This window comes from Belonocnema kinseyi, chromosome 2 (assembly GCF_010883055.1).
Source record: "Belonocnema kinseyi isolate 2016_QV_RU_SX_M_011 chromosome 2, B_treatae_v1, whole genome shotgun sequence".
Taxonomy (NCBI): Eukaryota; Metazoa; Arthropoda; class Insecta; order Hymenoptera; family Cynipidae; genus Belonocnema; species Belonocnema kinseyi.
This window is the reverse complement of record NC_046658.1, coordinates 133,419,568-133,434,865: the sequence shown is the minus strand read 5'-3', so window position 1 is coordinate 133,434,865 and position 15,298 is coordinate 133,419,568. Positions and strand designations below refer to the sequence as shown.

Here is a 15,298-nt window from a genome sequence, read left to right as displayed (position 1 = left end):
TTTTCAATTACTTTCGACTTCCAGCAGCTGAATTTTCAACTATTGAACATTTAATTATGGCAAGGTATTTTTACAGATTTCAAAAGATTTTAAGGAACTTAAAAAACTCAAAGGATTTTAAAGGTTTTGAGTTATTTCAAAAGATTTCGAAGAATCTTTGAAAATTTATTTTTCAATTTTTAATAGCTGAAATCTCAACTGTTAAAAATTAATTTCTACTAATTTCTACTATTTTCAATGATTTCAAAGAAAAAAAATATATGAAAATTCAACATATTTTTAACGTTTGAAGTTATTTCAAAACCTTCCAAAGAATTGTTGAAAATTTATTATTCAATAAAATTAAATTCAACAGCTGAATTTTCAACTGTTTCAAGAAATTTGAAGGAAATAAAAATGTATCAAAGAATTTAAAATATTTTAAGTTAATTTAAAAGGTTCCAAAGAATTATTTAAATTTCCACTGCTGAAAATTTAATTTTCCATTTTCTTCCATTTTTAACAGTTGAAGATTCAACAAAGTAAATTTTTTATTAAAAACAAGTGTTAAAAATTATATACTCACATAATTTGACATTGTAAATTTAACAAATAGAAATTTCAAACCATAAAAACTTTTTCTTGCAAAAATTTTTTTTTGAAAAATGAATAGACATCCAATGAACTCTCAGTAGGAAATTTAAAAGAATAAAAAATAATTTCAACTCCTCGTAAAATTCCATATCAAACCTTACAATTATAATAAATTCTTTTTTGAAAATTCCCACTTCCAAATCAGGATAATCGTAATTCTTAACGCGATTTTTTCAAAATATTTCTTTTATTTATTTATCCGAAATTTTAGTTCTTTTAAAAAAAAATTCCCGATCAGGTAGACACCCTGTAAAAGGCTTCGCTCGACTACAATCTCCGATTAAAAAAATACCTATTAAATGTTCGTACGAAAGGTGTATGTATAAATTCATAATAAAGGACTTATGAAAGAGATTACAAATTGTTGATTGCCAAATCACTGGAAATCACTTGTGGGAATTGGCAAATTAACAACAATGTGGCACAGTAGTGAGTGGGAGACGACGATTACGATATTTTTTTTTCGACTGGGCACTGGAAATTAAAAAGACCAGGGCTTTTTTTCGTTGGACATGAGTAAAGGCAATTGGATGAGGAGATGGCAGGCAAGGAGATCAAAATCGGTCAAAGACTTACTTTATAATTATTTTCCCATACTTGCGTTCGCAGGGAGAGTGGCCGATTTTTGTAAATAAGGCTTCAGCGTTGACCTCGTCGATTCTCTGCAATCAAATAACAAAGTATTACGAAAACAAAAACAAAAAATATAATCAAGCTACAGCGAAACAGTACAAGGATAAAAACGAAAACGCACTGTGATCGTTTATAAAAAAAAAAAAAAAAAACCCATTTTAGAAAAAGGACAAACAAAAGGGCCTAAAATGTTGCTACTGACACACTATTATTCTTAAATCAAAAAGTGTGCAGTCCAATTTGAAACAGCTGGAAAGAAATTTGAATTTGAATTAAAAAATTTGAAAAAATCTTAAAGATAATAATTAATTTCAGACATGAGTATAATATTTTTTATTAAAATAAATGTATATTTATTTCTCTTTATTATAATTGTCAAATATTTCCGGTTTCGTAACATAATTTTTTTAAGTATGTGTGTAAAATTGAGTTCAATGCTTATATTTAAAAATAATATTCTTTAGCCTATAAATGATGAAAATTCATATTTATTTATCGCAGGCTTCACAGTCTTTCCTCTATTTTCCGCTATTCTCCTTTTTACGTTTTTGTAATGAAATACAAACTGAATTCATTGAAGCAGATAAAAAAATAAAGGAAAGATAAAGAATTATAAAAGAAATGACAAAAGAATTAAAATAAAAAATTAAAATTAATTTTATAATTAATAAATATAATTAAAATTAAAAGAAATTATAAAAGAATAATAAAGATAAGATAAAGAATTCATCTTTTTCCTTAAAAATTTTTGTCAAAAAAGCAACAAAAAAAAACTCCAACTAAATTTCCAAATAAATTTCTGCAAAGAAGAGATGAATTTTAAAACTAAAAAAATACGACTTTTTAAGAAAGGAGTTGAATTTTCAACCACGAAAGATTTTTAATCTAGAAAAAACACAAAATTGCAATGAACTTGTTGATTTTTCAAGACAAAAAGATAAATTTTCCACAAAAAAAGTTAATTTTCGACCAAATAGTTAATTTTCTACTAGAGTTAAATTTTCAAGCCAAATAGTTAAATTCTTACATCAAAAAGACAAATTTAGTTGAATTTTCCATTTTTAAAATATGAGTTTTTAACATAAAATTTAATTTTTAACAAATTAGTTGAATCTTCAATCAAAACAGATTAATTCTCTACCAAGCAGTTGTATTTTTAACTAAAAAAGATGTAATTTCTACCCAAAAAGATAATTTTTGAGAAAAAAAAACTAATTTTCAACAAAGGAATTGAATTTTCAAGAAAGAAAGATTTTTCAGCCAAGGATTTTCAATTCAAAAATTGAGTTTTCAACTAAAAACTAGGAATTTTCCACCAAATTGTTAGATTTTCAAACAAAAAAGAGGAATTTCCTAAAAAAAACAGTTGAATACTTCACCAAAAAATATGAACTTTTAACCAAAAAGTTAATTTTCAACCCAATAATTGAATTTTCAACTAAATAGTTGAATTATCCACCAAAAAACGTTAATTTGCAACCAAAGAATTGCATTTTTAACAATAACTAAAAAAGATGAAATTTATAACAAAAAGGTGAATTTTCAACAAAAAGATGAATTTTTTTTAACAAAGGAGTGGAATTTTTAACCAAAGAAGATTTTTTAGTCAAGAAGGAACTCAATTTGCACTAAACTGTTCAATTTTCAAGTCAAAAAGATGTATATTCTAGAAAAACGTTAAATTTTGTACCAGAAAATATGACATTTAAACAGCAAAGTGTATTTATAATCAATTGTTTCCATTTTCAACATAATAGTTGAATCTTCAACAAAAAAAGATTTTTTTAGTCAAGAAAGCAAAAAAAAACTACAACTAAATTTCCGAATATATTTCTACCAGGAGAGAGGAATTTTAAAACTGAAAAAAGTACGCATTTTCAAGAAAGGAATTGAATTTTCAATGAAGAAACAAAACAAAAAAGTTAATTTTCTACCAAATTGTTGAATTTTCAACCCTTAAATATAAATTTTCATAAAAGATGTTTATTTTTAATCAAAGAGTGGAATTGTCTTCAAAATTGTTGAAATTTCAAGCAAAAAATTTAAATTTTCTACAAGTGAAGAATTTCAACAAAATTTTTGAATTTTCAAGTCCAGAAGACGAATTTTCTACAAATGAGCTGAATTTTCAACCCGGAAACATGGATTTTGACGAAATTTTTAAACGAAAAGAAAATAAGTGTTCAAAACAGAGAGTAATCTTCAACGAAAAAAAGTGAATTTTTAATATATTAGAAGAAAAAGCTTAAATTTGATCCAAGACAAATTTTTCAGCTAAAAGAAAAAAATTAAACCATAAGTTAAAAAAATGTATTTTCTACAAAACAGTTGAATTGTTAACACGAAAATATGATTTTCTTAACAAAAAATGTCGTTTTTAGTAACGGAAGAAAAAAAAATCTCAACCAAATTCTGGAACATTCAAGTGAAAAAAATTAATCTTTTTACAAAACAGTTGAATTTCAAACAGGAAAATATTAATTTTTAACAAAAAAGTTTTAAAAATACAATTTCTTTAACCTTTCGACCAAAAAAAATCTATAATTAATAAATATAATTAAAATCATTTTAGCAATTATAAAATAATAATAAAGATAAGATAAACAATTTATCCTTCTCCTTAAAATTTTTATTATTTCATAGAAAATATAACTGTTTTTTCGAAAATTCAACAATTTTATTTTAAAATCATCCTTATTGTATAAAATTCGTCATTTTGTCTTGAAAATAAAAAAATATTATCGAAAATGTAAGTCTGGTTGAAAATTAACTTTTTTGTTGGAAATTAAATTTCTTGTTGAAAACTCATATTTTAGGGTTGAAATTTTCACAATTTGGTTGAATTTTCTTTTTTGACTCTAAAGTGTTTTCTGGTTAAAAAATCAACTCTTGATACAAATTTTCTGTTTTTTTTAATTCATATTTTCGGGTTGAAAATGCAACTGTTTTGTAAAAAATAATCTTTTTTTTTTAATTCAATTTTTTTTAGAAATTGTCTTTGCGTTAAAAATTCCACTATTTTGTTTAAAATTCGTCTTTTCGCTTCTATTCAAATTTTTGATTTCCAGCAAATTTTTATTAATCCTTTTTAATTCCTTGTTTCTGGAAAATTCAATTAATTAAATTAAACTAAATTAAATTCAACTCTTTGGTAGAAAATTAACTTTTTTGTTGAAAATTAATATTTTTAGGTTGAAAATTCCACAATTTGTTTGAATTTTCTTTCTTTCTTGACTCTAAAGTATGTTCTGGTTAAAAAACCAACTCTTAATAAACATTTTATGTTTTTTCTGTTTTTTTTGTTTGTTAAAAATTCATATTTTCGGGTTAAAAATTGAACAGTTTTGTAAAAACAATCTTTTTTTTTTCATTGAAAATTTATCTGTTCTCTAGAGAAATTGTCTCTGAGTTAGAAATTTAATTATTTTGGTGAAGGATTCAATTATTTTCTTCAAAATTCGTCTTTTCAATTGTATTTAACATTTGATTTCCAGCAAAATTTTTTAATCCTTTTTAATTCCCTTTTCACTGAAAATTTAACTTCGTTTTATCGAAGATTTATCAACTTTTTTATAGAAAATTCGTCATTTTGGCTTAAAAATAACAAATGTTTTCGAAAATTACAACTGTTTGGTTGAAAATTAACTTTTTGTTAAAAATTCATATTTTCCGGTTTAAAAATTCCACAATTTGTTTGAATTATCTTTCTTTCTTGAATCTAAAGTCTTTTCTGGTAAAAAATCAAATCTTGATCAAAATTGTACATTTTCACTTTTTTTTTGTTAAAAATTCAACAGTTTTGTACAAAATGAATCTTTTTTGATAGAAAATTCAACTGTTTTGTTGTCAAATTGTATTTTTGAGTTGAACATTCAATTATTTTGGTTGAAGATTCAAATACTTTGTTCAAAGTTCGTCTTTTTGCTTGAATTCAACTTGACTTCCAGTAAAAAAATGTTGTTGCTGAAATATCAATTATTACCTCTTTTTGTTAAGAATTCATCTTTTTTGGTTGAAAATTTAACAAACTAGTTGTAAATTCAACTAATTTATCAAAGTGAACTTCTTTTCATTAAAGATTTATTAACTCTTTTGTAGAAAATTCATCATTTTGGCTTGAAAATAAACAATTTTGTATAAAATTTAACTCTTTGATGGAAAATGAACTTTTTTGTTTAAAATTTATATTTCCAGGTTGAAAATTCCACTTTTTTCTGTAGAAAATTCGTCATTTTGGCTTCAAAGTTACACAATTTAATGATAGCTTTACTATTTTATTGAAAATTCAACAATTTGATAGAAATTTGTCATTTTTAGAAAATTTCACTTTTTGGGTTGAAAATTAAAAAATGTTGTAACAAAATTCAACCCTTTCGTTGAAAGTCAACTTTTTTTATTAAAAATTCATATTTTCGGGTTCAAAATTCCACAATTCCATTGACATTTTTTTTCTTTCTTGACTTTAAAATATTTTCTGGTTGAAAAATAAAGTATTGGTAAAAATTGTATTTTTTAAACTTTTTTGTTAAAAATTCATATTTTCCGGTTAAAAATGCAACTGTTTTGTAGAAAGATAAAGTTTTTTGACTTGAATATTCCAGAATTGGGTTGATACTTTTTTTTTTCTTTCGTTACTAAAAATGAAATTTTTTGTTAAGAAATTCATATTTTCGTGTTAAAAATTCAACTGTTTTGTAAACAATAAATTTTTTTGACTTGAAAATTCTACAATATGGTTCAATTTTTTTTCTTTTGAATGAAAAATCTTTCTTGGATAAAATTTAAGCTTTTCCTTATAATTTATTAAAAATGGACTTTTTTTGGTTGAAAATCATCTCTTTTTTGAGCACTCATTATATTTTCGTTTAAAATCAACTTTTTTGTCAAAAATACATGTTTCCGGGTTGAAAATTCACCAGTTTTGTAGCAAATTCGTCTTCTGGACTTGAAAATTCAAAAATTTTGTTGAAATTCTTCATTTGTAGAAAATTTTAATTTTTTGCTTGAAATTTCAACAATTTTGAAGACAATTCCACTCTTTGATTAAAAATAAACATCTTTTATGAAAATTTATATTTAAGGGTTGAAAATTCAACAATTTGGTAGAAAATTAACTTTTTTGTTTTGTTTCTTCATTGAAAATTCAATTCCTTTCTTAAAAATGCGTACTTTTTTTTAGTTTTAAAATTCATCTCTTCTGGTAGAAATATAATCGGAAATTTAGTTGTAGTTTTTTTTGCTTTCTTGACTAAGAAAAATTTTTTTTTGAGGATTCAATTATTATGTTGAAAATGGAAATAATTGATTATAAATACACTTTGCTGTTTAAATGTCATAATTTTTGGTACAAAATTTAACGTTTTTCTAGATTATTAATCTTTTTGGCTTGAAAATTGAACAATTTAGTGCAAATTGAGTTCCTTCTTGAGTAAAAAATCTTTTTTGGTTAAAAATTCAACTCCTTTGTTAAGAAAATTTTTTTTTGTTGAAAATTCATCTTTTTGTTATAAATTTCCTCTTTTTTAGTTATTGTTAAAAATACAATTCTTTGTTTGCAAATTAATGTTTTCTGGTGGATAATTCAACTATTTAGTTGAAATTCAATCTTTGGGTTGAAAATTAACTTTTTTATTAAGAATTCATATTTTCTGGTGAAGCATTCAACTATTCTTTTTTTTTAGGAAATTTCTCTTTTTTGCTTGAAAATCTAACAATTTGGTGGAAAATTCCCAGTTTTTAGTTGAAAACTCAATTTTTTAATTGAAAATCCTTGGCTTCCTTGACTGAAAAATCTTTCTTTGTTGAAAATTCGTTTTTTTTTTCTCAAAAATTATCTTTTTGGGTAAAAATTACATCTTATTTAGTTAAAAATACAACTGCTTGGTAGATAATTAATCTGTTTTGGTTGAAGATTCAACTATTTGCTTAAAAATTAACTGTTTTGTTGAAACCTCATATTTTTTAAGTGGAAAATTCAACAAAGTTTGTCTTTTTGATGTAAGAATTCAACTATTTGGCTTGAAAATTTAACTCTAGTAGAAAATTAACTATTTGGTTGAAAACCAATATTTTCGGTTAGAAATTTCGATTTTCTTGTACCAAATTTACTTTTTTGGCTTTAAAATGCAGTCACTTGTTCAAATTTTATTTTCTTTCTTTACTAAAAAATCATTCTTGGTTGAAAATTTAACTCTTCTGTTAGAAATTTATCTTTTTAGTCTGAAAACTTATCTCTTTTGGTAGAAATTGAAAACTTTTATATTTAAAAAAGTAACAGTTTGGTTAAAAATTGATATGTTATGGCTGAGATTTTGTTGAAAATATTTTTCTTTTTGTGTTGAATTCAAGTGTTTTTCGTATAAAAATAAAAATCTTTTTCTGTTAAAATATCAACTATTACATTTATATCTGAGAAATCATCTTTTTTCGTTCAAAGTTGAATTACTTTATTAAAAATGCATCTCCTCGATTGAAATTGCAACCATTATGTATAAAATCGGTATTTTTGTTAGAAAAGTTACCATCTTGGGTGAAAATTCAACTATTCAGTAAAAAATTCATCTAATTTGTTAAAAAGTCATCATTTTTGCTTGAAGCTCTAGAAACTTAAAGCGTTACAAATTGATTGTAATACAGTATCCATACTAATTTTATTTAAAACAATTTATTCACTTTTTTCACTGAAAAATCTTCTCATTTCCCTCGTTTTTAGATTATTTTGACCTGTGAGGCCTATTATCGATACAGTTACAATTTTTTCTTCATGGTTTCGTCTCGTGTGTCGCTATAAATTTTTTTTTTTACATTTTAGGCCCTGGGACAAACACATACAATAAGAAATATAAGCCCACATTATATACGAAAAAAAGCATTAAAAGCCTGAAAAAAAAAACCAACGAAACTAATTTAAGCTTTCCTAAATTTGAAATTTCACACTTTTCAAAAGCATGCCGATATATTATAAATAATGAGCGGCGAGAATCTAAAGTTTTCCTCCTGGAAAAAACAGTTAAAAGCATATTCTCGAGTCTGAAAGTCCTTTCAGGAACCTTCTTTTAACTGCAAGATGAAATAATAATTACCTGCTACCATGCAATATAGAAAAGTACCCGAAAAATAAAAAAATTAATACAAGCTTCTCAAATTTCGCAAAGTGATATAATCACTAACCTTTTGTTTTTTAACACCTCATCGATATAGAAGTACTGTGTCTATTTACACAACTTTAAGTCCTTGGACTTTAGATTTTTCTTTAAAATCATGCAGATAAAAAGCTGCTGTACGAGCTTGTAAATAAAAATCTTGTAAAATATGTTAAATTAACTAAAAATATATTCTAGGCTGAATACTCTAATATAATATTTAAAAAAAAAGTTAATACAAATATAATTAAGAAACTCTTGGAAATAAAAACATCCAACGATGAAATTTTAACCTCCTCACCTTTCTACACGTTGTAAATGTTTTCGATTATAATTAAAAAATAAATACATAAATAAAGATTTCTGATTTGAAAGAGAGAATTACGAAAAAGAATTATAATTCTGAGTTAGAACATCAGCTAATTTTTAGTTATAAGAATTACAATTCTTATTTGGAACATAAAATTTTGTAAAAAAAGTCACAATTACTTTTATTTAAAAAAATACCCTTTTTCAAGTCAGAATTATGTTTATTCACAACATTTTTTATTACAACTCCCTGCTTTTCTAAAATTTTGAAGATTTTTCCATAGGAAAAATGACCTGTTCTAAGAAAAAATTATAATTCTTTACGGGAATTGTTTTTATTCTTCAGTTAATTATCCCCACTCCAAATTCAAAATTATAATACTTTCAGAAAAATTTCCTATAGCAAGCCAATTAAATTAATTAAAAAAATTCACTGTTTCAAGTGAGAATTATATTTATTTACAACATTTTTTTATTATAATTCAGTAACATAATAACTCCCTTGTTTATTCTCTTTTTTTAAATCAGAATAAACATTTATTTTTCCAAAATTCCCGTTCCCAAGTCGGAATCATACTCATTTACAAAACTATTTTTTTTTATTCAAAAATATAGTAACTTCCTTTTTCCAAATCAGAATTGAAATTTTTTTCCAAAATTCCTGTACCATTTAAAAAATTCGATGTTCCAAGTAAAATTATAATTATTTAGACAAACTCCCTCTCTTAAAGTAAAAAGTATAATTTGTTACGGAATTTCCTGTTCTAAAGTAAGCCTAAAATGAAAATTATAATTATTTCAGAAAATTTCCTGTCTCAATTAAAAATAAATTTATTATAATATATTCGTAATTAAAGGCTTTTATTAAATTAAAAATATTGTTTAAGTTTAAAATGTTCAATTTTTAACCGATTCAATTTTTAAAAAATTGAATTAAGAAAAAGAACAATTATTTAATATTTGTAATTATTTTACTTTTAATTTAATACGAGTAAATTCAAGCCAAATATTTAAAAGTAAGTAATTTGAAACTTCATTTTTTGACCCAGAAATTTAAAACTTGCATTTATTTCAAATAATGTAAACGAAGTGTTTTTGCAGATTTTAAACAAACAATTTAAAAGCTTTTTAAGAATTGAGAAAGGCTTCAAAAGAATAAAAACATTTTCCTTAGATTTCTAGGAAAATTGCAAATTCTTCAAAAATATAAATCCACTTTATTATTTTCAGTGCTAGAAAAGTATAAATTAAAGAATCAATTAATGAACTTTAATTTTTTTAATTTATATTATTTTATACAATTTTAAGCTAGAATTGTTCAATATTGCAAAATTAATTTTATATTAAATAGATTAAAAATCCTTGAAAAGCTTAAAAATATTATTTTAAAATCCTTCGAAATCTAAAAGTTCTTTTACATTTTTTCAAATTTAAAATTACTTTTGTAAAAAATTAATAGGCTTTTTTCAGCAATTTGGTGAAAATCCTGCAAATTTTGAAAAATTTCATTACAATCTTCTAGATTCTTTTTGAAAATTTTGGAAATCTTTTCAAATATCCTCTTAAAATAATTTTCCAAAATGAAAAATCATTTTCAATTTTTCTAGGAATATTAATAAAATGTTTGTATTCTTTTGTAGTCTTTCACAATTTTTTAAAAGCTTATAAACTTATTGTTTCAAATTTGCAAAAGTCTACATTTTGTTTTTAAATTTATTTGAAATCTTTTCAAAAATTCTAAATTTCTCTTAAAGTTACTCAAATTTTTTCTAAGAATAATAAGGGTTCATTTTTTATTTATACATCAAAATTCAATAATCTCACTTACAACCTAAACATTTAAAAAAAAAATAACATTGAAAATTGTTTCAAATTGTTTACTTTTAAATATTTGGTTTCAATTTATTCACGTTAAATGAACAGTCAGATATTGCCACACATTAAATAATAATTATTTTTCTTAATTAAAAAATTTAAAATTGAATGGGTTAAAAATTGAATATTTCAATTGGACGTTTAGATTTTTATAATGGCTAAGATTTTCGAATCGAAACAGTTTAATTTTTAACACAGTTTTAACACAGTTTTAATTTTTAACAACAGTTTAATTTTTTAATTTTTAATTTTTAAATTAATTCTTAATTTTTTTCTAACATAATTCGTTTTTATGAAATATTTGGGAATTGTTTTAAATCTTTGTAAAGTCTTTGAAATCCTTAAAATTTTTCAAATATTTGGAGATCTTTGTGAATTCTTTGAAATCTTTTGAAGTATTTAAAATAATTGTGAAAGCTTGAAATTTCGGAGAAATCTTTGTGATATCTTTTAAAATCTTTGAAATCCTAAAATTCTTTCAAATACTTGTGAAATCTTTCCTAAATCCTTCATATTTATTTAAAATCACTGGAATATTTTTGTAATATTTGTGAAATATTTTGAAAATTTTTTAAACAATGTAAACTCGTTTAAAATCTTGGAAATCTTTTGTATTCTGGCGTTATATCCTTTCTGAAATCTTTCAAATTTTTTAAATCTTTTGAAATACTTAGAGATTCTTTGAAATAATCCTTGAAATCTGGTGTACTACGCCTTTTTTGATATTTTTATAAAATTTGTTTGAAATCTTTGCAATATTTGAAATCTTTGTGAATTTTTCTAAAATTTTCTGAACAATTTGAAATTTTTTAAAACATTGGTAAAATCATTTAAATCATTGGAATCTTTGTGAAATGTTTCGAAATATTTTTAAATCTTTATTAAATCGTTGAAATATTTTTGAAATCTTCCTTTAATATTTGTCTGTGAAATCTTTTTTGTCTGTTTTAGGGTGGCCTTTTTAATCGATGAAATAAATTCCCGGTTCGCAAACATTTTTCACGGTCAATGAAATTTAAAAAATGGAACACTAAAGCGAAAAAAAATCCACTTGAGGTGATAAAAACTCAGCTTTAAATGAAAGCACTCAAAGTGGAACTGTTAAATTTTGAACTTTTAAAATTGAAATTTGAAATTTTATAATTAGAAAATTCTGTATTCAAATGCTCAATAATTTACGCGTATAAAATTAAAGGTATAACATTTTTCAACATAAAAAAATATAAATTTACGTTACCATTTTCAATGCTCTAAATTAAAAAATCAATCAATGAACTTTAAAATTTTCAAAATTATATAATTTTAAAGAATTTTAAGCTATAAACATCAAATATTGAAAAATTGAAAAAAATTTAACTGAACACTTCTTAAATTAGAAATTCAATTATTTTCTTTTTAAATAATTTAAACATCATTGGAAAGCTTAGAAATTTCATTTCAAAATCTTGAGAAATCTAGAAGTTGTTTTAAATTTAAAATTATTTTGGAAATTTTTCAGAACTTCTAAATATCTGTCAAAATAAATTGAATTTTTTTCTAGAATTTTCAGAAAATCCTCCAAATTTTAGAACACATTTGAGTAATTTTAAGAGATATGTAGAAGTTTTGAAAAGATTCAAAATTAATGTAAAACTTGAAACGATAGCCTCATATAAAATAAAATGTAGATTTTCGCAGATTTCAAACAGAAAAATTAGGAAAATTGAATTAGGAAAATTGAAAATAAATTTTCGTTTTGAAAAATTATTTTAAGAGAATATTTAAAAAGTTTTTCAAAGATTGAAACCAAATTTTCAAAAATTATTCTAGAAGATTTTAAGAAACCTTTCTAAACTTTGCATGATAATTTTTTATCTTTCTGAAACTCCTAAATATCTCTTAAAATTACTAAAATTTTTTTACACATGCTCATTTGTAAATTATACATCAAAATTTAAAAATTTCACTCACAAATTAAGCATTCTTCAAATACAAAAATTAAAATTCTAACGCTCAAAGTTTAAAAGCCCTTTGAAATTTTAACGATTTCAGGTTTTCTATGTGAAACAATTCAGTAAAAGATTCTTTATTTTTAAATATTTTGCTTCAATTTACTTGTCTTAAATAAAAATTCAAATATTGTTTAATATTCAATAATTAATATTTTGTAATTAAAAATTTCAAATTGAATATATTAGACTGAAACAATATTTTAAATTTAACAAAATCCTTCAATTAAGAATATATTATTATGAAGTTATTTTTAATTTGAAAATAGTTTATAAACTTTCAGTCACATGTTTACATTTGTTTAAAAACTAAGACTTTCAAATTGAAACCGTTTAAGTTTTAACGTTAAAATCTGAAAATTATTGAATTTTAAACTGGTTTAAAATCGTTTTGTCAAATCGTTTTTGTTCACTTTTTATTACTTCAAGTACCGATAAATTAGAAAAATTTCTTAATTTATTAAATAAAAACGTTTTTTTACCTAAAATTGTCAACATTAAAGGGTTTTATTTTTTATTTGCTCAAGACTTTAAGAAAGCATTTAAAAAATTTTTAAATTAAAAATGTAAGCTTAAAAATAAATATTTTAACGGAAAATTTTTTAAGTAAAAAAATTTTGAATTACGCATTGTAAGCTAAATAATAGCATAATTGAAAAACATAACAATTCAAATAATTATTTAAAAACTGTTGCAATCGAACTGAAATCTTTTGAAATTGTTTAAAATCTCTGAAATCTGTTGTAAATTTTCCAAATTTACGATTTTCGAAATCTTTCAAATTTTTGAAATCTTCTAAAATCCTTATTAATTCTTTTAAATAGTTATAAAATCTTTCTAAAACCTTTTGTATTCATGTAAAATCATTAAAATATTAGGAATCTTTGTAAAATATTTTGAAACATTCTAAAAAATTTTAAAAACGTTTAAAATCTGTAAGATATTTTGAAATCCTTGAAATCTGGTGTAGTGCGCCCTTGTTGAAATTTTTAATTTTTAATTCTTTATAAAATTTGTTTGAAATTATTGCAATATTTGAGACTTTTTTGAAATCTTTATGAAATTTTAAAATTTTCTAAGCAAATTTCAAATCTTTTAAAATAATGGTAAAATCATTAAATCATTCGAATCTTTGTGAAACGTTTTAACAATATTTTGAAATCTTGATTAAATTGTTAAAACATTTGTGAAATCTTTCTCTAATATTTGTCCGTGAAAATTTTTTTGTCTATTTGTAATCATTGAAATCTTTTGAAACCTCAAATTTATTTTATTCTTTTGAAATTGTTTTAAATATTTGAAATTTGTTGTAATATATCCTTTTCGAAATCTTTAAAATTCTTGAAATCTTCTGAAATTCTTATTAATTCATTCAAATATTTGTGAAATATTTTTTAATATTCTAAAGCATTTGGAAAGCGTTTAAAATGATTGAAATATTTTGAAATCTTTGACATCTGGTGTACTGTACCCTCTTTAAAATATATTAAATCCTTGAAATCTTTCGAAATTTTTAAATTCTTTTTTGCAATATTTGATATCTTGGTGAAAGCAGTGTTGATCCTGTTTTTTTTTTTTTTTGTTTTAATTTAATTTCCAAGAATTTCGTAGTTAAATTTGCACATTGGACGCTAATCGGAGGAATGTAAAAATTTGATATGTTTTGAATTGAGTCTCGTAAATTGTAATTAGAAAAGATGATATTTTCGCGACTGTGGAAGAAGAGAGAAGAGAGGAGAGAAGGGAAGAAGAAAAAAAGAAAGAGCTCTAACCTCTCTACACCCAATCATGCGACGTCACAACACAAAAGAAGCTATTTAGTCGCCGGTTGCTCTGCTACGCTACCTTGGCGAGACACGTTGTCCCGTCCCGTCCACGTGTGAGTTCGCCTTGTAACCACATTTTTGAATTCGTCTCGACAATCGTGTTACCCAGTACTTCTGATCGTCAGGACTTCCTGCCAGAACTAACAGCTCTCGAGCGCTGTTTGGATCGTAATGCAGTTTGCACGGAGCTATGGCGTCTTCTTTTTTGTCTAAATGTTCCTTGTGAACTTTTATATGACATCCTGAAAACATACAAAAAAAAAAACCCCCCAACAAACATATAAGTCATTCTGAAACTATGTTCAAATTATTTTTTTTTTTAAGTACACGTTTATAAAAGAAAATAACTCAAGGATCAAACGGGCGTTAGACTTACCCTGGGGAATATTTTTCGGGAAATAGGCGACATTTGGGACTTCATTTTTTAAATTCTCTGATTTTCAACAAACTAATTTTTCATTTTTCCTGACTAATAATAATTAAAGACCGAAATTATAATCTTGGTAATCTTCTTTTTTTTTTGATTTTCAAGTCTTAAAAAATACTCTGAAAAAATATATATCTTTTGGAATCTTTTAAAATATCGAACAACTTAATCTTAAATTAAATATTTTTAAAACAATCGTACTACATCTTTTGAAATTCTTTAGAATCCCACGCAATTTTTTTGAAATCTCTTAAAACAATTTCAATATTTGCAAATTCTTTGAACAATTATCCTAAAATATTTCGAATCACTTGAAATCCCTTCAAATTTTTTAAAGCTATTAAAAATTCATTGCAATTTTTTAAAATAACGTAAAATGTTTTAAAATCTTTGAATTTTCTTTAAATCCCTTAAAATTATTCAAATCTATTAAAAAGTCCATGGAATCTTTAAAAATACTCTAAA

General features: G+C 23.3%; 1 protein-coding gene across 1 annotated transcript in view; it reads right to left on the bottom strand.

Annotated features, from left to right (window-relative positions):
• Nucleotides 1-641: 641 nt before the first annotated feature.
• LOC117182991 (rho-associated protein kinase 2) overlaps nucleotides 642-15,298 on the bottom strand; it is an 86,985-nt gene continuing 72,328 nt past the window's right edge. The window contains exons 10-11 of the mRNA XM_033376118.1: nucleotides 14,426-14,648; nucleotides 642-1,295 (exon numbers count right to left, since the gene is read on the bottom strand). Of these exons, the coding sequence (XP_033232009.1) occupies nucleotides 1,217-1,295; nucleotides 14,426-14,648 (302 nt within the window). The 3' untranslated portion in view covers nucleotides 642-1,216. The remainder of the gene's footprint in view (nucleotides 1,296-14,425; nucleotides 14,649-15,298) is intronic.